This window comes from Lutjanus erythropterus, chromosome 12 (assembly GCF_056507025.1).
Source record: "Lutjanus erythropterus isolate fLutEry1 chromosome 12, fLutEry1.hap2, whole genome shotgun sequence".
NCBI lineage: Eukaryota > Metazoa > Chordata > Actinopteri > Lutjaniformes > Lutjanidae > Lutjanus > Lutjanus erythropterus.
Window position 1 is genome coordinate 38,444,599 of NC_139328.1, and position 23,057 is coordinate 38,467,655.

The 23,057-nt window shown below is 38.1% G+C and overlaps 1 protein-coding gene and 2 non-coding genes across 4 annotated transcripts in view; 1 reads left to right on the top strand and 2 right to left on the bottom strand.

Annotated features, from left to right (window-relative positions):
- The first annotated feature begins 8,227 nt into the window (after positions 1–8,227).
- Positions 8,228–23,057, top strand: part of rnf31 (ring finger protein 31) — a 50,325-nt gene continuing 35,495 nt past the window's right edge. Inside the window, exons 1-8 of one of the 2 annotated variants that reach the window (XM_084732823.1) lie at positions 8,228–8,530; positions 11,419–11,617; positions 14,062–14,208; positions 14,640–14,795; positions 18,116–18,172; positions 19,406–19,607; positions 21,470–21,656; positions 22,732–22,865. In XM_084732823.1, coding sequence (XP_084588949.1) covers positions 11,420–11,617; positions 14,062–14,208; positions 14,640–14,795; positions 18,116–18,172; positions 19,406–19,607; positions 21,470–21,656; positions 22,732–22,865 — 1,081 coding nt within the window. In that variant the 5' untranslated portion in view covers positions 8,228–8,530; position 11,419. The remainder of the gene's footprint in view (positions 8,531–11,418; positions 11,618–14,061; positions 14,209–14,639; positions 14,796–18,115; positions 18,173–19,405; positions 19,608–21,469; positions 21,657–22,731; positions 22,866–23,057) is intronic. The other variant, XM_084732822.1, reaches the window with a different exon arrangement.
- Positions 15,534–15,605, bottom strand: trnaq-uug (transfer RNA glutamine (anticodon UUG)). The gene has a single exon. It is a non-coding gene; the product is annotated as a tRNA-Gln (tRNA).
- trnaq-cug (transfer RNA glutamine (anticodon CUG)) lies at positions 17,185–17,256 on the bottom strand. Its single transcript has one exon. It is a non-coding gene; the product is annotated as a tRNA-Gln (tRNA).

The following is a 23,057-nucleotide window of genomic DNA, read 5'->3' on the forward strand; positions in this document are numbered from 1 at the left end:
TGAAAGTGTGTGTCATTATCTCCATTTGTACAATTCATATCATCTGCCTTCACTAGTGTCTTTCGAGCATACTGAACCCTTCACTGCAGTTGTGTGCACAGTTTTTCCCACACAGTAAAGGATTATTAGCAACATATCAGGTTTATCTGCAAATAAAGTGATCTAGATAGTTTGGATAAACTGTTGGCTTGTTTTTTACCTGTCTGATCATCTGACTGTGAATGGACCTCAGCAGTTTATTTAGAGACCATGTTATCATAACCAATGGAAAATATGGACAGAACTTATCAGAATAAGGCCGAGTGTATCCTTTGAGGGAGGGGGTGCATGTTCACCCTTCTGGCCTTGACTACACCTCTGAAACTCACTGAAGGAGGAAGCCCCTGAATTCAAGTGACTCCACACACTGTTTGTACTGTTCTACCCAGCACACATTTATATGTGATGACTCTGGGGAGAGAGAGGGAATGTGTCTGTGTGACTTATGCATGGGTGCTGATTGTGTTGTAAAGGTAGTATAAGAGTGCCCTCTACAGGCATTCTCAAGGAACTTGAATGAAAGGACCTGATGCCTCTTTAGCACTCTGTAATCTTATTTAATGGATATCTTTTTATTAGATCAGCTCTTCATTCATTTGAATGCATGCTGACACATTCACACGCACATTTGATTGTGTGCACAATGGATTGCTCACACACAGCACAGAGTGTGTAGTAATGGGACCAGGCAGTCACAAGGTGAAACATGAATTATAACTGCGTTCCCAAGTATACTTACTCACTCTTTCTAGTTGAAGATGTCATATTTTTTTTTTGTCAGTTAAAACTAATTTGTTGCATTTTTATAAGAGGAACTTGGAGCTGTGTGTTGTTGTTAACATCTCAGTATATTTAAAAAAAAATGGGTGCCTTTTCATAAATAGACAATTTATGAGAAGGTGAAAAAAAACCTGTATCCTCAATATGCCCAGATATTTTCTTTTTGTTTTTGTTCTTATTTTTTCTCTCTTGTTCATTTCTGTTTAGTAATGTTGACATGCAAATCCTCACATTCTCAGGATTTGCATACCTTTTATGTTGTTCTGTAACCAACTTCAATGTCAGTCATCTAGTTTTCATGCAACATAGCTCACAGGTCTAACCTCACTGTGCCACAATGTCTTTTTTTTTCAGCAAATGCAACTTTTTGTGGAATACGGCAGTGTATTGCTGCTACACACAAAAAGGAAAAACGGATCAGTATGATTTCATAACATGAAAAGTTTATTCTTATAAATGTTTTCATGCTACTACGACAAATAAACCTATTACACTGTAACAAGAACCGTTCCTCACTATAATGTGATACTTTATTTTGTTATAACATATATAACACATATAACAAGGTAACTAGTATATTGTTATAAATCAATCAATATAAGTTTACAATGTTATAACAATATAAATTATCATATTATCACAAGCTATTTTCTTGTTACTATGACCTACAAACTTAATACATCGTAACAAAAATGGTCTTCGTTTTAACATGATCATTTATATTGTTATAACATGATAATCTATATTGTTATAACGTCACATTATAACACTGTAAGTTATCACATTATACCATGTTTCACATTATAATAAGAAAACTTATATTGTTAGAACAAGAAAAGCTTCTTGTTACTTACTTGTTAATGAGTTTGTATGTTGTAGTAACATGAAAATATCTTGTTATAACGTGACAATTTATATTCTTAGAACGTCACATTACAACAGTCAAGTCAACAGTCAGTTATCACATTATAACATCAAATATTTTCATTAACAATTCATAAACAGTATATTGTTGTAGCAAGAAAAGTTTTTTGTTACATTGTAATAAGTTTGTATGTTGTAATAACAGGAAAATCTCTTGTTATACCATAAAAATCATCTTGTTATGAGAAAAACTTTTCACGTTATGACATGATACTTTTTCTTTTGTGGCAGGAACACGCTGCCGTAGTGGAAAGCAGTGGCTTCAGTTACGTTCAGTAGTGAGTTCAGCTTGGATCACTTTGGTGCTGCAGGAATATTCTGTATATGTCAACTGCAGCACTGTGCTCGATGGACAGCGACATTCAACAGGGGATGATAAGAACATGATTCTTTGAAGTGTTGGTAAGCGATAACTTCTAACTGTATTTACACTGTTTCTGGGAGCCAGTAGCCTATCCCAAGCATGCCAGTCAAAGCAGCTGTGGAACAGGCTGTCCCAGGCGTGCTCTGCTCAAATAGGAATGATTTTTTGGTGGAGTGCATACCGTACATGTGGAAGAAGGAATGCTCCACTCCAGAAGAGTCCAGCTCTGCTGGTGTGTTTGACTAGATGTGGCTCTGTGGTACAGAACATGTTGGTTTGTCACTGCTGCAGATCAGGGACCATATGAACACTGCTTTGACTCTCCTATGCACAAACTAATCTCCACACAATCATCTCAAAAATGTCACACAATCTCAATTTGTACTTGTTGTAACCATTTAGGTTTTGTACAGTTAGATGGACTTACAATCATACAAACCAGACACTAAACCCTGCTTCTTCATCTCTCCTGCCTGCTCTCCTTCTTTTATTGTTTCTTTATTGTTCCACTCTTCCATCCTCATCTACTTTGTTTAACAGTAGCCTGTGTGATGATTAGTCAGTTTCATTATTTGTAAGTCATCAAAATGATAGTGAATGATAGGGACCTTTGATTCAGTAACCAATATGCAAGACAAATAAATGTGTTCATGTGACCTACTTTTGTTTTGTGTATTTTTGTGTCATGTTGTATTATGTGCATGTATGTATGTTTGTGGACTAACAACTAGAACTTCACTTTACAAAATTCTGTCCGAACCTGACCCGAACCTTCCATCATTTGTATATTTCAGCCCAAACCCAATTACAGCCTGACATTTTTCTTAACAAGCTTCCCTCTATGCACCAGGCAGAGTTGGCAGTGACAGGGACAATACATGGGGGGACAATACTACTACTACTTATGATAACAATAATAATAATAATAATTCTAATAATAATACAGCCGAACCCCGATGTAAGCCCATGAAATATGTGGGAAATAGAGCCTGACCAAACCCATACCCATCAGGTCCTGTTGGGTCCCATCGGGTCCTGTCAGGTCTGGTCGGATCCCATCAGGTTTGGCCACAGATCTCAAGCTCTACTACCAACTTCTCAAAGTGGGCCACGGAAGCTGCAGGTTAGGCATAATTCACTTTTCACTTTTTTACTCAGATTTTTTTTTTTTTTTTTTAAACCTGCATACCTTAATATTTCCGGGCAAACTACCTACGCTGTATGTGTCTGCTATCATCACCCACTTAAACTTTTTCAACAGAGAAAATACTTCATGAGGGATTAAACCTAAAGTGGATGGTGTCCAATGTTACAACTGAAGCTCATGTGAGTCCCAGTTGTAACAGCATGAGCTTTGGATGTAACAGCCAAAAAACATCATGGCAAGTCAACAACATTTCAGTCAAGCAAGTGTTTTTGTTGATTTCATACTAAGGATGTGATCAGATAATGTATAAAACATACTAAGTTGGTGTATTTGTCAGTAAGTACATTGATTATGCCTACATAGTTAGTGAATTTGATTGATGGAAGTTGTAAAAATACTATAAAACCCTAATCTGATTTAGAAAATAATTGAATGACATCTGACTAAACACAGAGTAGCCCACTGGCCAATACAGTACATGCTCTTTGGGGACACCCTGCATGACTATGTGCTGACTAAATCTGTAATGATTAATCAAATAATCGATTATTAATCAACTATTAAATTAATTGTCAACTAAATCAATTCAAATAATTTGAGAAAATTACTTACAGATTAATTGACAATGAAAAACCCTAGTACTGACCACTGGAATATCATACTAATGAGCAGCTGGGTGCGCACGTGTTTTGGCATTCCTTACAGTCCAGATCTATTTTGCATGACAAATGAAAACTATGATAACTGGCAAAGAACAGATACATGCAGACAACCATGTGGATTTTAGATTCACAACATACAAGCATAACTTTATATTTGAAAAATACCCCTGGGTCTTAAACCAGTTTTCCAGCTGTCACTCTCTGCAGAGTGGACAAATCATGTTGGCTTTTCTCAGGAAAAATTGCTGATGTATTGACATCATGACTGACTACAGCAGGTTACAATTAAAGGTCGAGTCAGTTTTTGAAAGTGCATGCCCTTTTCCAAACAGTTTCTAAGGACAACTTCCCAGATAGTTCTGTGTAACAAACCACCTGAGGTGTCAGGTTACTGAAAAGGAGGCTCTGACTGATTGCTTAACTCCAGATTCAGGAGGAGCAAAATGGACTCTGTCCTGGCTGTGAAACAGTGGACCAGCTCTTTACCCTTAGTTCAGAACCCTCATGGAACTTGAAGAGAGCTTACGATTGTGTCCACCCAGGAATCCTGGCGGGGGCTGTTGCTAAAAGCCATCTGGTCCTTTTTTAACCAAAGTGGAGCTATGTCTGTATGCTCAGTGCAAAGTCAAACATGTTTTCATTCAGAGCTTGACTCTGCCAACATTGATCCCTGTCCCCGATCCTGACAGAATCTGAGGGGAGGAGGATAGTGTCCTGATCTGGGAACCTCAGAATTGCCTCTTTTTGCAGATGATGTTTTTCTGTTACCTTCAGCACGCACTGGAGCTGACTAAAGTAGCTGAGCTCATCCTTACAGATAGAGAGAGGAGCTCAGACATTTGGTGGGAGCTACGGATAGAACCGCTGCTCCTTTGCACCAAAACCAGCCAGCTGAGATGGTTTGGGCACCCTGACACCTTCCTCTGTAGGGTTCCCTGCACATCCAACTGGAGACCCCAAATAGACCCAGACCTCACTGGAGGACTACATCTTTGGTTGGTTGGTATGTATGTGTGGGGCAGAGGATATATATACTTGAGAAGCAATTTACAGTACAGCACAGAAACACAGACACATTAAAAGCACATCAGACAAAAACAACAACATCCTAAGATCATCTGTAGCAGCTGTCATAAATATTGCCACTGTCCAGGCAGGCATTAAAGTCCATGTCAATAACTACATACCAAAAAATATAAAAATAATAGCGAGTATACTTCACTTTCTGTATTTCCCCAGAATCACACTGCATTTTCTTTAACTGAGTTATAGCAATAGGAATAAATGAACCCACACCTGACAGACAGACAAGAACTTCACATCCTTAAAAACGATGCTCTTTCAAAAAGACAGTTTGGATTTTCTGACATACCACCCACTTCAAGTCACAGTCAAAATCAAAATGAATGTATCAGGAACTATTTAAAATATTTACAGGATATTCACACAGGATATGTGAATATAGGCTATGTGTAATTTCAGTTATAAAAAGAAAAAAAAGCTTTTAATGGCCAACTGTGGGATAAGTACATACTATAATTTTGCATATTAACTAGAGTACTAGGGGCAATTGAAACAAACTAAATTTCTTTTTGCAAACATTTTTGCTAACATTAGCTATTGGATGTAACTTGTTAGCTACTGATGTAGCTTAGGTGGCTAGATATCCCACATTTTGCAAACTTTAGCTAACATAAAGGTCCAGTGTAAGAGTTACAGAGATTTATTGTCAGAATATGGAAAAATGTAACATCATATTCATAAGTGTATTTTCATTAGTGCATAATCATCTGAAAATTAGGATTGTGTTTTCATTACCTTAGAATGAGCCCTCTATATCTACAGAGGGAGCAGAGAGGCTGCCATGTTGAAGTGCCATGTTACTACAGAGCAGACAAACCAAAAACTGCCTCTAGACATGACCTTTCACCTTTTGTTTGTTTGTTTCATGGCCACTGTAATTTCTGCTACATGCTTGGAAAGGAACAACATGTTTGCAATCTAAAATCTTGCTGCTAGATGCCACTAAATCCTACACACTGGTCCTTTATGATGTGACTGTGGCTTTTTCAGCAACATCTTTCAACCATATTCAAAATTTGGTATTATTTTCAAAAGAGCCTAACACACAGCATATCTAAATACAGGGAACAAAGAAGAGAAATCTGACCAAGGTTCTTCTGGTACCACACTTGCTCAGCTGTTATTGGAGCACACAGCAAAAAGGGGAGGGATTTAGGAGGGATCAGTTGTAACACTGTGTAACAATAGCCCCTAAGCCATATAGCTCAATACACAGATTGGCATTACGTCACTGAGCCCCAGCCGCTAGGCCACGCCCCCTTCTGGAGGACAACTTAGAGTTTCATATAATGGGAGAAATAGGACAATGCTGAAAATTGCGTAGCAGGTTGTCAAACAAATAAAAATACAAATCCACCATGATCTCTGGTTCCCCAAACGTATTTGGAAAGGAAATGATCCCAAAAAGAGAGCAGTAAGACTTAACTGTAATTCTTTATTTTGGCAGCAGTGTTAATTCCATTTTGTTGTTTTGCCAAATAAGAAACTAGAAAAAAACTGTTTTGATACCCAAGGCTTACACACAAATTTGAGGCACATAATATACATGAATATTCACTCAGTGTGGTAAAAAGTGAAATAATGCTGGTGAGTTACTACTGACAGATGGGTGAAGCTGCTGGAGTTCAGTCATAATGTTACAGCACAGCAGTGTCAGACTGTTGTCTCTGACTAAATCTCAGTTTAGCTCAGAACAACAGTCTCTTAACAGGTCTCGTCATTTACTGACTGAGCAGTGTCTGACCACTGTCTGGCCCATTGATCCCCTTGGACAGGGGAAGACAGAAGGAGCATGATGGCTGAGTGATCAACTTTCATTTATTAAAGGTATTGTGAATGTTCAGGTTCAGGGAAGGTCACTAAAGAATTTTTAGACATATTTATAACACAGGTAAAATTGGATTGTTGTCTATTGGATCCCTGGTTCTCTATCCATCAAAAAGAGGCACGGCCTGATGTTTTGCAGATGTGCTGGTCTGATGTGTGCAAACACCATGTTTATCTGTGATGGCATTACTTCTCTGTTCTTCTTCTAGTGTAGGAGCTCATCAATAAACTTTTTTTGTGTAAAAAATGTGTTTACGTGTTCAAACAATATTAGATATTGAGAAGAAGTTTGAACAGTACATGTGGACGACACTGAATATTAAACTGAATATTAATTATAGTATGAGAGATAATGACAGTTAAATGAAGTGAAGTGTAAATAAATAAATGTAGAAATACAGAAATAAATGCATACGTAAATATGAAAAACAAAAAAAAAACATAAATAGTCAACAGATAAATTAATGAATGAATAAATAAATAACTTTTTTTCCTTGCCAAAATGTATTTATAATTCATTTATTATGTAGTTCTTGGTCCTTCATATTATAGTCTTGTCATTGTTACTGAAAATATATCATCTGCATTATAAAGTAATGCACATATGTGTATGTTCTTATATCAAAAGATGGCTATTAGTATTAGTATGTGAATTATACAAGGCAATTTTAAAAAAGTTACAATTCCCCCCGGTCTCCTGTATTTATATATAAATGATGTGTAAATGTAATATAACAAGCTGAAATGGATGTTTGACATGGATACATTAATAACAGCCATCAACTTCATGGCTAACAACAATATAATAACATATGAACAATTAAGGGAACAAAAAGAGGAAACAAAGTGCTAGGGCATTCAGTTCACATATTACATCAAATGAAGGTAAAATAAATTAATAATAATAACATTCATTTAGGGGACTGGCATTCAGTAAAAGTATAATAACAGGAGGAAGGTCTTTTTTTGGTCTTGGCTTTTTTATTTTTTAGTTTGACTACTGAATTGTAATGTGAGTTAAAAACGAGGTAAAATTTGTTTAGTTTTTTTTTTAATCAGTTCACTTTAATATGCGTATGTGAATTTACGAAAAAGTATAAATAGTTGGATTAAAAAGATAACATTTTTGTGAAACATATTTTCAAAATAAATTAAAATATTTCTACCATAAAGCACAATCAGCTGACCTGTTTTTCTAGATAAAAAATTCTGCATAATCCTTAATATCAAAGTACAACAGAAAATAAGTGAAAATTTGTTTATTTGTTTAGACCTCAGAAATCACCATAATAATAATAACATTTAGATTAATGACAAAATAATAAAATGTAAATAAAAGTAAAAATAATGTCAGCCATAATAAGTCCGTTCAGAGCCATATGGGTGACGTCACATACGCTGCGTCCATGTTTTGCTCCAGTGTGAGGAAGGAGGGAGCCGCTGTGTGTCACTGAGAGCATACTGGAGCAACGCTGGACATTATTCAGGAGCATTCAGTGGTTACAGAACATGTTACAGTGCTGAGAGACAGAGGAGTTACTGCTGTAACACTGAGCAGCGGACATCACGGTATTCAGGAGACTGCCGCAGTCGCAGCTCGGTGTGAATGAAATCAACGCGCTAAAGGAGGAGGAGGAGGAGGAAGAGGAGGACCGTGAGGAGGAGCAGCTAGTAGGTTTCACTGCTGTGTTCAGAGGAGCAGAGGTAGGAGCCAACTGCAGCTTCACTGTCACCTCACTTCAATGTGTCAGTATTTAAGCTAGCTACAGGTTTAGCCGCTAGCTTAATAGAGTTATTAAGCTAGCGGCTTAATAAGCATTTTAACGTCAGTTTGAACGTGTGACTTCATTCAACCTGCTGCACAGTGAAGTAACGTGACATCCACATGTAGTGATGACAGCACTGACTCCTGTCTCACCCGAACAGCAGGTTACAGGTCCCTTGAAGTACACCTTCAAATCCTGCATCAAACCACGTTAACAGTTTCATTACTAAATTTACAGACATTCAGTGTACTCAAGCAGGGGCGGATCTAGTAGTTGAGGAGATCCGGGGCTAAGCCCAGAGACTGCAACCTTTTTTCTTTTTTCTTTTCTTTTTTTTTTTTTTGCATCCATGTGCAGGGAAATAACTTTTTCTTTCTTTCTTTCTTTTTTTGCTTCAGCATCCACCAAAATGTTTTTGTGCCTCTGCTGAAATGTCTTAAGAACTTAAAGTGGACAGAAGGCACTGGAGAACATATTAATACACATAAATTCACACGTGTTAGTGATGCAAACTAAGTACATTTACATCAAGGACTGTACTGATTTTATAATTTAATTCCAAATTATCCAACATTGTGTTTCCACACTACATTCCAGAGGCAAATACTGAACTTTGTAATCCACAAAGCTGAAAACAGGCTGTTTTCTGACTTTTTAGAGATACATGGTTCTCACAGGACAGTGATGCTAGACATTAAACTGTCTTATATACCATGATGCATTGCTGTAGATTAAACTAGATCCATGGTGGCCAAAAGTAGCTAAAATGAGCTCAATCTTAAACATCTACAGCAGTAAACAGCAGCAACATTAATGTAATAATATTAATACAGAAAGATCAGACATAATAACACTGACAGGAACATTTTACTGTAACATGAATACTTTTACTTTAACATTTATCTGATAATATTGCCATACTTTTACTTCAGTAAGGTTTTGCTTGTAGTGAAGTATTTTTACAGTGTCATATTAGTACTTTTGCTTCAGTAAAGGATCTGAATATTTTTTACACTCCTGGTCACCTCAGAGGAGTCACTTCATGTCCATATATTGTCTGGACAGACAGACAGACAGACAGACAGACAGACTGGCCTCCACAGAAGCTGCAGAAGCATGCTGCGTGTTGCAGTTATCTTTTCTGAGTTACAGATTTTAAATACTGTTGCACGTTGGGGCTCATCAAAGGTGATAAATAGTTTTATTTCATTTTCTGACTCCTTGTGTCAGACACAAAGTCTGACTCCTTGTGTCAGACACAAAGTCACAGAGCAGGCCTGGATGTGTCTGTAAGCAGGACACAGAGAAACAGACTGCAGCTCAGCTAACATCAGACAGACAGAGGGAAGAGCATCAACTGAACATTACTGTGAATGAATGATATCAAACTTGTAGAGATGGAAACTGATTACTGTTCACTCTGTTCACTCTCAGGATGTTATTTTGTCTTTAGTTCTGCTTCATCCTCTCATCACAGGTGTAAACACTGACACATGTTTTGACATGAGGGGGAGGCGGGGCCCTTGTGTACCTCACAGGGTCCTATGCAACTTGCGTAGTGTTCGTATAGGGCCGACTGGTTCTGATTGTGAGTTATATTAAGTGTTACACCTGCAGTTTCACCTGAAATATCTCCTGTCTGTCGTTTACTGGTGGCTCCTGCTGCTGCTGATGTTGATACTGATACTTAATAAAGAGTACAAAGTAATCATTGCAAGAACTACTCAGAGTATTAGTTACTTTTAACTTCTGATGTTACAGTCACTTCTCCAAACTAGGGTTGCAAATTTTGTGCATTTTCCTTATCTGATAGTTGAAATCGATTATTAATCATTAATTTATAAGATACAAAACATGTTTTTTTTTTTTCTCATTTTCAGTTTTTTCTTCTTTTTTTTCGCATTCTTCTCTCAGTTTAATTTTACTTATTCAACAGCTCCACCAGACAAACAACGTCAAATGAGGTGCAGTTACTGCCATGACTATTGAATCAATTGGTTACATTTTCTGTACGTCCTTACCATAAATGTGTACTGCTGCAGTGTTTTGTTTTCTTATTTTGTTTGATATTAATATATATTATATATTATATATTCAAATTGTACTCGGGACTCAACTATGATTTAAAAAGTAACACAGACTTAAAATGAATACTTTAAAGGTACAGACTTGAAAATCTACTCATAAAAGTACAAGTACCAAAAAAACTTTTACAGTAATTTGAGTTGTTATAATTACTTACTTTCCCCCCTGCAGACACTGATGTTTCCTGTTCCTTTCCTGTAGCTTTTTTCTCAAGTTTTTAAATATAAATTATTAATTATATATTCATCATTAATAATTATTTTCCATGTGCTGTGTCTTACTAACCTGACTGTCAAAAAAAAGGCCACAAGTCCAACATTACAAATATTATTAAGGCACAATGAATGTTAAATATCAAATTAGAAGTTTGCATTTCCTCGCTTACAGTAAACTGAATTGGACTGCAACTAACAGTTATTTTCATAGTTGATAAATACATCTGAGAGTGTCACCTCTGACTCTGGAATATTGCATATTAGCAAGTTAGTCTATTTTTTTACACTTTATATACAAAAGATGAATACATTAATTTGAAAAAAATCCACCAATAATGAAGACTTTACTATAAGAGAAACTCCTCATGAATCCTCACGCCTCTGATATCTACGAAACATCATCTTTTATAGATGTTTGTGACTTACTGTAAATACATCTGTATGGTTTTAATTCCAGTTAATTACATCTGAATGTCACTTACTGACTGTGTGTGTGTTTTGTGTGCATGTACTTGTGTGTGCGTAGAATGCCGTCTCTGTCGGAGCAGCTGCAGGAGGTGCGGAGTCGGGCTGAGGTATGTCTGTACTCTGGTGGCAGGGTGGTGGAGGTGCGGGCGGGGGTCATGGCTATGGCTAATCTGCCCTTACCGCCCTGCTCCAAATACCACCACATCTCTGCAGAGACTATGGTGATAGAGAACAGCTTCGGCAGCAACCGCAAGGAGGTGAGAGGCAACAAGTGCACATACAACACCCCCTACCTGGAAATACCCAGAGAACATCCATCCGCACAGAGAGCAACAGGGTTTTCCCTGGAGGTTTTTGAGACAAAGGTGGCAAAGGCTGGAGATCATGTGTGGCATGTGTGGTGTACACAGTGTGCTTAAAGGGAGAATTCAGCCCAAAGTCAAAAATACATATTTTTCCCGTGGCCTTACGTGCTATTTATCCATCCAGTTTTTTTTGTTTTTGGAGTTTGGAGATATCGGCCATAAAGGTGTCTGCCTTCCCTTCAGTATACTGGAACTAAATGGCACTGTGGTGAGAAATTTTAAAAATTCAAAGCCAGTGTCTCTTTCCAAAAATCAAGACCTGGTTATTCAAGATAATTGAATAAGCAGTTTCATGTAGGAACTATTTTCTTTCTAGTAGAAAGTAAGTAGTTCCACTAGACTCAAAAGTAGTTCCAGTAGATTCTACTGCAGAATGTCATGCATAGAGGGGTTGAGAAGATACAGGAAGAACACATGGAAAAAAAGAGTTTTCTTTTTCATTCAAATGTTTAAATTTGAATGTGGACATCACTGTGATAGATTTGCCTTCTTTTCAGACAAGTATTAAAGAGTATACAGCTCAAATAAACTGTGGCTGTGGTAGGGCTGGGCGGTTTTTTAAAAAAATCATATCGGTTTCGCGGTATTTGACGGTATTTTTTTTTTTTTCATGCAACAGTGTTCTTACCCACATTTTCTTCTACTGAGAACAGAATTACTGCAGTTGATTGTCTTTAAATAGCCCATTTTACTGTCATAAGGATTGTATCATGTTTTTTTCATGTCCAGACAGGTAAAAGCATGACCCCTTCAAAGTATGGTTACCATCACATGGACGACTATACAATTAAACGTCCCCACCCACGCTAGTCGGCACCAGAAATACTAGTTGTTTAGAATATTTAAAAAATGAAATATGTGTCAGTATTTCATTCATGCATGATGCCAGTTATCTGTTGCAGCACGGCAGTAGTCGGGGCTGCGGCTCTGTCAGACGGCAGCTCCTCTCACCCAGCACGTATGAACCGATCGCTGTGGCAACACCGGATGTTTACATCAGCGAAGTCGGACAGATGAATGTAGACTGTGACAGAATAAGCTGATATATATTCACTCGACTGGAGAAACGTGACCACATTAAGCACAGACACAGACATAAACCTGCAGGCCGAGATGCTGCTACTACTACTAGCTGCTAACGTTAGCCACACTGTGTGTCAGGCTGGCAGCTAATGTTAGCTCTGTGTCCTCTACCCGCAGACACTGTGACCCTCTGGTCTGAAAAGGTGAAGCGTAAGCGTGTAAGATTTGTATTGCACAGCGCGAAGTAGCATGCATTTCAGTGGCATTTAAAGTACGATTTGTTGATTGTAGACTGTGATTAACGTCTTCAAATGGCTCTTAATACACAGTATTTTTTCGGACAGTGTTTAACATTATAAATTAATAAATTCTGCCTTGTGTTTTCTTAGTGACTAGTCTAAATTTTGCATCTAATCAACAGAGAAATTAGTTGCCAGGAACATCCCTAGTGCACACACTCAAGCCAGCACGCCTGTAGTGTTGGTATGCAGCAGTGAAATGGGTCTCCGCTGAAACACTTAGCCACCGCGCACGTTCCGGACGTTGTTTGGGCTGTTCACCGGTATGGCGGTATATAAAAAAATTCATATCATAACGAAAAAAAAGACCGCTTTTCGGTACGAACCGGTATACCGCCCAGCCCTAGGCTGTGGGTTGATTATAGATAAAAGGAGCAATATGTAGCAAATGCACATGCCTAAATGAGTATTACAGTATTACAGTGAATTGGAGTCATAGAGCGTACATTAAATATTTTTTACCATGCCCCCTTGAAGCTGCGATGAGTCAGTTGTTGATCAGCTGGTTATTACTGTCATTTATCTGTCAGTGTTAAGTTCAGCCTGTTCTCTTGAAGACAAAAGCCCACTGCTCTGATATGACACACTCTGGACGATGAGTTAAGTGGCTGCCTGTCTCACTGCCTGCCAAACCCCATTAACATTTTACTCAGTTAACACAGTTATAAACATCTACGGCCTCTACAAGATTATTAATGATTTCTTACTACTCATAAACAGACACTTGCTCATTCTGCGAAAAGTAAGCATTAATTTGAACCCTGATTAATGTGAAATGGACATACAAAACAGTTATTCCAGTCCACAATGGAAATTTGAGGACATCATGGCTGTATCATTCATGTCAAGTGAAGGGAGTATTTCAACTTACATGTTTCCTTTATGTCTGATTGACACATTGACACATTGTGGTAGATGATAGATTTCTCCTTTAACTTCATGTTACTATTTCAGATGGAACGTGAACATTAAAACTATTTAACATGTGGCCAAATGTCTTGTTGTCTCTGTCAGACCCTTGCATCTCTCCAGCGCTTGTCTACAGCACTGAACATCCTGGAGAAGTATGGCTGTAACCTGACCAATCCCAACAGGCCGAAGTACTGGAGGACAGTGAAACACAACAACCCAGTATTCAGGGCCACTGTGGATGCTATTCAGGTGATTAAAAAATCACAGTGTTTAGTGTAGTAAAGTGTTACAGGTATTCAATAAAACTGTACTACTCAAAGGATCAAAAGAACTTCAAAGAATAGATGACTAGAATACTAGATATAGATAACTGAGCAAACCATGTAAATGCTGGTAATGCTGTCCTTCCCTGAACCGTCCCAGAACCTGCCCTGAACCTGCTCGGAACATGTCCCAATCTTGTCCCAAACCTATCCCAAGCCTCTCCTCAACCTGTCCCTAAATCACCCTGAACCCTGTTCCAATCTTGTCCTGAACCTGTCCCATCCCCATCCTGATCCTGTCCTGATCTTTCCCTGAATGTATGTTGCACTGTAATTTCATACTCTGTTTGGGAACAGAAACACAAAATCTTTGACTTCACATTACATCCTGATCCTGTTTGTTGTTTCCACTCTCAGGGAGGACGAGCAGTGCTCTGTCTCTATGGTTACTCCAATCAGCAACCTGATGGGCTCAGCTTCCCCGATGATGTCATGGATCCAGATGTGGGTCGAGTAGCTGCCGTCACACTGGAAGTGATGAGCCTGAGGATGGAACTAGAAATGCTTATTAAGGTGTGTGCGTGCTTACTACCTACTTATACTTCTACTGTTTGCAGTGATGGTATGAGCATTCTGTATAGTTGTGCCTATTGGTCTGTTCAGACTTTCCTCAGATTGCTGGTGAGCTAAAGAAGGCTTTAAAAACTTTACAATTTGTATAAAATATAACAGCCCACTCAAAGCGGAGACTTTATGAAGACCGTATTCTTGTTGACAAGTATGAAGACACCTAACTCCCGAATACCACCTCATCACTGAATATAGTTGTAGTTATGATTGAGGTGGTCCAGCAGAGGCCATATTTTCAGGAAGTAGCGGGTGAAAATAAGTCAGTAATTCTCAGTAGGGCTGGGTGATACTGAGATATTATTGTTCATTTCTTATGCATGTGAGATGTGGACTGCATGATGGTTAAATTAACTGAAAGGAAAAGACCTTATACATCGTTGTGGATGACAGTAGCAAGGCTCACTCATTCTGAACTTGCACAGTCTCTAAATTGTACAGATTTTATTTTGTATGTGGTTGAAAATGTATTTCAAAGTGAACTCAATGTCCAGAATTTATAGTGTGCAACCATCAAGTAGCTCAGAAACATTTCACTTCTGACACTGTCAATAGTATCAAGTTAAATGTCTTTCAGGGTGATGTCATGACAGAGATCTCTCACTGGTATCTCAATAAACATGCCTCCACTAAACGAGACCATTGTGTTGCTGTTTTGCCTGACAACCCACAAAGCCTTGACTCAGGTCCCACTGAGACTTGAACTCAGATTACTGGATTCAAAGTTCAGAGTGCTAACCATTACACCATGGAACCACTGTACAGCATGGCTGAGATTTGTAGAACACTTTCTTGTGTGATAGCATCATGTGAGAATATGTCACTAAAGCATGCAACAACAGAACAAGTACATTTCTACCAGCTTGAAAATATCAAAAAGTTTTTGCATGGGGGGAATGTTGTTGGAGATTTTTAGGCTTCAAAAGAAGATATCCTGCTGTCAAAATGAACTAAATTTAATCTCCCTTCTCAAGCACAAACATGGCTTAATTCTTATTTATGAAAGAGGAGTCAACAGGTCACCATGTTCATATCAAATCTGAATGTTGTGAAAGTAACAGGCATACCACAAAGATCACTGCTTGGACCTTTGTTGTTTAGCTTAGATATTACTGACATCTCTGAATGCTGCACAGGCGGAGGGTTACAAATGCCATTACCAAACCAACTGACTGCTTAAATGAACCAAGTTGAATGAGTGTGTCAGAAAGCAGAATTACAGACAGATACTGTTCCCTTGCACTTGTCCTTACGCCTGTCTCCTAACGTACTGAGAATTTCTCAATTTTCTTTGCCAGTATTGAATGGTTAAAGTGCAAAAACCCTATTAGTCAGGAGTGAACCAATTTGAACCCATGCCTCCAGTGGAGACTATGACCTGAGCACAGCACCTTGGATCACTCTACTATCCTGACTGCATAAAGTCCAGTTTTAGTGGAAAATTCCATAAATATCAGCGAGTACAGTAAATATGTTACCATGTAGAATGATTTAGTAAGAGTGCGATGATATGTCACAGCTCAATTTTTGCTGCAGTGTCATGCAGTAAGAAGCTGTATTTGGTCATGCATGTAAGTGCATGTTCCTGGTAGATTAGGTTGCAATATCAACAGTGCATGTCTATGGCTTACCTTGCAAATCTTTGCCTAGACACAGCCACACAGGGGGTGCTGGAACTACTACACAACACTGCACATTTGATTTATGATATGTTATACAGAGCATATGACACTAGATAGTCTGCAACCAGTGACAAAAGTGGTTAACTTTGTAGAAAAGCAACTTTTACTGCCTGTAAATGTAATTAGCTTATTTAACCAATGCTATATGGTGAGCTCACTCTTTGGCTAGTGTTTCTGTTGAAGATCAGGTCTTTAGCCCACATTATCCAAGTAATCAGGCCCAGAGGTGTTTGAGGCAAAGTTACAGAAATGGCTGGACATAGCTCACCCCAATTTGACATCAAAAAGCTGTGGGGGGAGAGGATTTCCTAAGCTATTCGACTGGGCCACAAGCACTTCTGATGGACTGTACTAGCCTCTTAATGATTAGTACTCTACACTCCAGATGCCGCCATCTGAGTTCAAATCTTGGTGAAACCTCATTTTTATTGTGAGGATGAGACAGAATTGTGGAAGTGTGCAACCATCAAGTAACTCAAAACTTTTTCACTGCTTCTGACCCTGTCCGTACTGTCACGTTAAAGGCCTTTCAGGTCAATATCATAACAGAGTGACCACTGAGTTTTTTGAGGTCTCACACTGGTACCTCAATTAACATGCCTTCACAAAAGGAGACTCTTAAGTTGGCCTGACAGCTCACAAGGCCTTGTAATAGGTCCCACCGAGACTTGAACTCGGATCACTGGATTCAGAGTCCAGAGTGCTAACCATTACACCATGGAACCACTCTACAGTGTTGTTTAGACTGTTGTAGAACAGTTTCTTGTGTGATAGCACCATGTGAGAATATGTCATTGAAGGCATGCAACAACAGAACAAGAAAATTTCTACCCGCTTGAAAATATCAAATATCAACTAGGTTTTTGGATTGGGGGGGGTGTTGTTAGTGCCTCAAAAAAGATTTCATACTGTCAAGAATGGCACACTGCTGGCCAAATGAACTAAATTTAATCTCTCCTCTCTAGCAAAAACATGGTTTAATTCTTCGTGACGCCAAAGTAAAACAAGGATCACTGCTCAGACCTGTGTTGTGTTCTAAATTAATGACATTTCTGAATGCTGCTGTAGCTACACACTCCACTGTCATGCGATTCTTGTTTGGGAATATTTGACTTCTCTCTCAACTCTTATATGTGTGTTTTCTGTGTGCACTGCCATCTCATGCCCTTATATGACATTGGTGGGGGTTTACTTATGCTAATTAGGAACAGTTGGCCCTCTCAAGTACAATAGTATTCATCATTATAGGAACACAGACAAGAACAAATCTGTGGTTTAAAATCACCTTCAGTAATCTGACCTAGACTTTTCTTAGGAATTTTCTTAAAACAAATTTAAGGAAAAATATAAGAAGATATTGGTGAATGAGGCTCAGTATACTTCAGGGGTATGTGTAAGTGTGAATGTCTAATTCAATGTTTTCAGCTTGCTAAAATTGTGCAAGTTGCTCATGTTTGTATCCTGGAGGTAACAGTAGCAAACAGGTGCAAATGGAATCAGCCACTTAGTGATACTGATGTCAGTGTGATGGTGAATCAGTAAGCTGTCATGGTTTGTTAACTTTTGGTTTTACTTTAATTGCAGGAGGCTCATCCCCACCCTGAGTTCTATGAGAGAGTCATTCCTACACTGAGACACAAGGTAGAGTTCAAAGAATTGTAGTAGTAGTATTTTTTTATTCAGTCATTGCTCACAATACAGTATGTATATACAGTATACCAGTGTAATATACTATGTAATACTACTGCTACTAGTATTGCTACTACTCCTACAACTAATAATAACAACAATAATACTGATTAATTATGATATAAACAATATAGACAGTAGAAACATGGTCAAATAGTGTATGTATTAAGTACATGCTTCTACTTCTACAAAGGTGCAGACAGAACCAGTATTCTTATATATGCCTGTCCTACATCCGTAACATGTTAACCACACACTCCAGAAATAAGTGACAGGGGACAAAATCCACACTCCTTGTTCTGTCTACAAATACAGTTTATCTGAAGTCCATCTCAGGATGCATCAGCTGTTATCTGGCGACTAGTGTTTAATCCCACAAAATGAGATTCCTGGTACTTGACCACCACACCATGTTTTGTTTCCCAAGAAATAGAAAATGGGAAACCAGTAAAAAATATTTCTAAAACATTGATAAGATATGGGAATATATTTAGAAAATATGTGGGCCTAGTTTACTTTCTTAAGCGGTCACAGTGCCAGCCTTCTGCTGGGATCACGCAGAAGCCTCTGAACACGAACAAAATATGGAATCTCAGCTTAATAGAATGACTTTGAAAGCACCAAATGACTTACTATAATGAATTTTCTTAGTTTATAATATGATGAATTATAAAATATTACTTCCATGAGGCTGTTCGGTCAGACAGTGACAGATCACAGGCAGTAAGTTTGGCATTTCATCCTCACAGCTGCAGTGAAGGTCAAACTACTGCACAGTTTATCTTGTCCTCATTATAATGTTGATTAATGATGTTCTTCTGCCTCACTAATTAATACCACCAGATAACACACTAAAGCGGTCAGGTTTGTAACCAACATTTCTCTTTGTTACGTTTGGTGTTGCCTGAAATGTGGTCATGTATTTTGACAGTAGGCAAAATTAGACTTTTAAAAAATATTAATCAGTACGGGTAGCGATTTAGCCTCTGGGGGTAATGGCCAATGTCCAGGCCAAGACTTCCTTTTCTGTGCACTGGTCACTGTTTACAGTCTGAATACCAACTTGAGATGTGAGTGTTACATTAAACTGAATGAACCGTGTCTTATTTTGAAGTTTATGATGATGTGTATTCCCAGTTCCTCCAGTGAGCTCTCTCTCCTCTCTCTCTGGTCCTCTCCTCTCAGGATGTGGGTCTGAACACTGACGCTGTGGTCTACCACTCCTCCTCTTCTTCAGGCCATTCAGATGGGCAGACCAAGTCTCTGGCCTTCCCCCTCCACCATCGCTCCTCCAGGGAGAGCAGCCACGGACACTCCTCCCTGTCCTCCCACCATCAAAGTCTCAGGTCCATTCAGGTCTTTAACACCTCCTCAAACAAACACCCGGGTGAGCAGAGACACAACTGGTTCATTGCACTGATGTCTTGGTTAGCTATGGGTTGAATTCTGCTTGTGCATGTGTCTAATGACTGTACAGACAGATGGTATACCATTGTAACAATTATTAAGTTTGCACACACATGCACACAGACATATTTTTCCTTTGCTAATTGAGAAAAGTGATTTTAGTTTTAAGACATTAACACATCATGACTGTGCTAGAATAACTTGGAATAATCAGACACATGGTTTACATGTATGTCTCATTGCCAGTGAGTGTTCACCCCTTGAACTGACGCAGTCAAAAGTCCTCTGAAAAATAATTTTCAAAAAGAATACTGTATATGAATGATTATTGATTAATCTATCTATTTTCACTCGTTTAGTCTATTGAAAAAGATCTCTGCACACCTGAATGTGTGACAGTTGCGTTGGAAGAAGATTCAACTCAAAGACAGTTAGGGAAACTGCTGCACACTGTCTCGCTGTCTTTATTAAATATCAATGTTTCAGTCTAAACGACCTTCATCGGGTATCTTTTGTTTGTTGATTAGTCTATAAAATGTTTAAATTGTACAAAAAATACTCATTAGAATTTCCCAGACCCCAAAGTCTTCAGATGTCTTCTTTTGCCCAACCAGCAGTCCAAACCCCAAAGACTCTTCATTAATGACAAAGAAAAGGAGTAAATAGTCACATTTAAGAAGCTGGAACCAGCAAATGTTTGATATTTTTATAATTACTCATTTATCAAAATTGTTGACAATTAGTTTTACTTCATTCAGCTAATGAATTAAGTGACTAATCACTGTAGCTTTAGTGCCAATAATGAGAAGTGATCTTTAGAAATAATTAAGTGTCTAACAAAGCTAGAGTAACCTGCCATAGACCAGAGGAACCACCCAGCAGCGAATTAGTTAAAGCCTAGCAACTCTGCACTAACAATCAACAACACCCTGAACTGAGAATTTACCCAGAGCAGTCAGTCAACCTTCTAACACCACCACCAACCAGCAACTAGCACTGTTATCTTCCAGCCAACCACAGGCAACTACATACTGCAGATTTATTTCAGCAGCTGGAGAGTATAGATTTTTTTCTCCAACCAGGAACACTGAAAGATATCAACCTCTTACTTTCTGCTTGCATGTTTTTCCAGTGTTTTCTTTAGAGCCCAAAAGATATGGGATTTTTATTACAATAACTATGTTAGGGAAAGGGGAAATTCCTTAATTATCAATATGGCAATAGATATAGATATAGTGCATTTTTGAGGAATAAAAATAGACATTTTGCATGTGGATTATGTCCTAATTTTCCACTGATATGACTGTACAAAAGTACTTAAAAGGGTTTTCTTAAACAAATAACTTAGTTATAGAATATTAAATATTTTATTTAGCATGTTAAATAATTTAACATATACTGTACATATGCCAACCAATTATAGACAGGATCTTTGTTCCTTATAAAGAATAAATAAAAATAAAATAAATAGCTAAATAAACATCAGTACTCATAAATGTTCCTCATTGTACTAAATCTAAATCACTCCAAGCACTGTTTCTATATTATATGTTCTGTAAAGTTTTCATATCGGTAAACATATACATACTGATACTGATACAACACTGAAATATTCTCTACAGGCCCATATTAGGCAGAGATATCGGCTTACATATATATCAGTTGGGCACTAATTTTCTTTTTAAGCTAAAAGAAAATCAGTGCAAGATTGTAGTTCGTCATAGAAATTAAACTGTTGAATTTGCGAATTGGTGTGTGTTGTAACAGATTACATTAGAAAACAATGTGACAGTGTATGGTACAGTGTGTTGTTTATTGTTTATTTATTGTTCTCTGTTTCAGAAAACTGCACGATTTGTGAAATATTCCGTATCTCTGCCCACTGCCTCACCTGCCTCCAGGGGCTCTGCTCCGAGTGTGACAGACTGTACCACTCCTACCCTGAGAGGGCCAACCACCGTCGAACAGCTGTCACATCATCTTCTTCTTCATCATCATCATCATCGTCCCAAACCAGGAACAGTCACAGGTCAGGATCAACAGGTCTGTCAGTATAAACTGAGAATAGTGTGATCCCACTGGTCCACAGCCTGCCTGTCAGTCAGGATTAAACTTAACAGTGAATAATTTAACATTAACTACTGAGGTAAAAGCTCTCAGCAGGTGTGTGTGTCAGCACTGTTAACAGTTAGGAGTCACTGTCTGCTGCTCCGCTGCCCTCTGTCCCCACCTGTGGTTTGGTGCAGATCCGTTGTTGTGGTTCCCCTGTGGATTAGACAGCAGGCTTCAAGTGTCTCATTAATTTGGTGCAGAGGAGATGAAAATGAAAGGCTGGTTTGTGTTTTTAATCTGATTAATGGCTGACTGACTGAGCTCCCTAGACTGTCCCTCCTTTCAGAGTTTGTATTGCTCTAAACTAGGGCTGCAACTAACAATTATTTTCAAAGTTGATTAATCTGTTGATTATTTTCTCGATTAATCGATTAGTTGTTTGGTCTATAAAATGTCAGAAAATGGTAAAAAAAAATGTTGACCAGTGAATTTTGATCTGTTTTTCTTAAAAAACAACTCAACCCCGCTAATCGATTATCAGAGTAATTGGCGATTCATTTAATAATCGATTAGTAAACGATTACTCAACTACTTTTTGCAGCTCTACTCTAAACAAGCTCAAACAGTCAGATGCTGTAGGCTGTAGACAGTCAGGGCTGTGGTGATTTTTACTCTTCAATTATATGTCTGATGAAATCATGTTTTTGTAAAATTGTGACAGAGTTGGCAGAAATCTGGGATTTCTTTTGTAAAAAATCTATTTCAAAACAAAGATGAATATAATAGCAATATTTTATATATATATATACATAATTGTTTAAAGTTGTGAATTCTTGTCTGGGACAAGGCTGTTTTCTTACACTGAACAAGTTTAGAAATAATACAAAGTTAAAGCAAACATTGTCGAAATGAAATATATTTCATATAAATAAATCCTTCAAGAATAGATTTTCACCAAAAAAACTGGAATTAGAATGTTGGTGTTAATAATTTTTTTTTTAAGTAGGACATGATGATACAGGAGCCTAACAGCCCCTCTACCCCTGTTTCAGTTCTTCCACCTGGCGCTGCCTTCACTGCACTAAAGTCAACTCAGTCCAGGACGTGCTGTGTGAGGAGTGTGAGCGCCCTCGCATGGAATCCATCAGCTCTAAAGCAGATGAATCTCAGCCTGCCACCATCACTGGTCTGTGTTTTCTTTGTGCTGTCCTCCTCCTTTATTCTACTGCTTTGTCTGTGACATAAAGAGAGAGAGATGTAAGCAAGTAAAAAGCATGTCAGTCTATAAATGGACCATTTTTTTCTACTGCTGCTGTTCAGTTGTTCAGTTTGTTAATGTCAAACCATTATTATGTAATATATGTAATTCAAAATATGG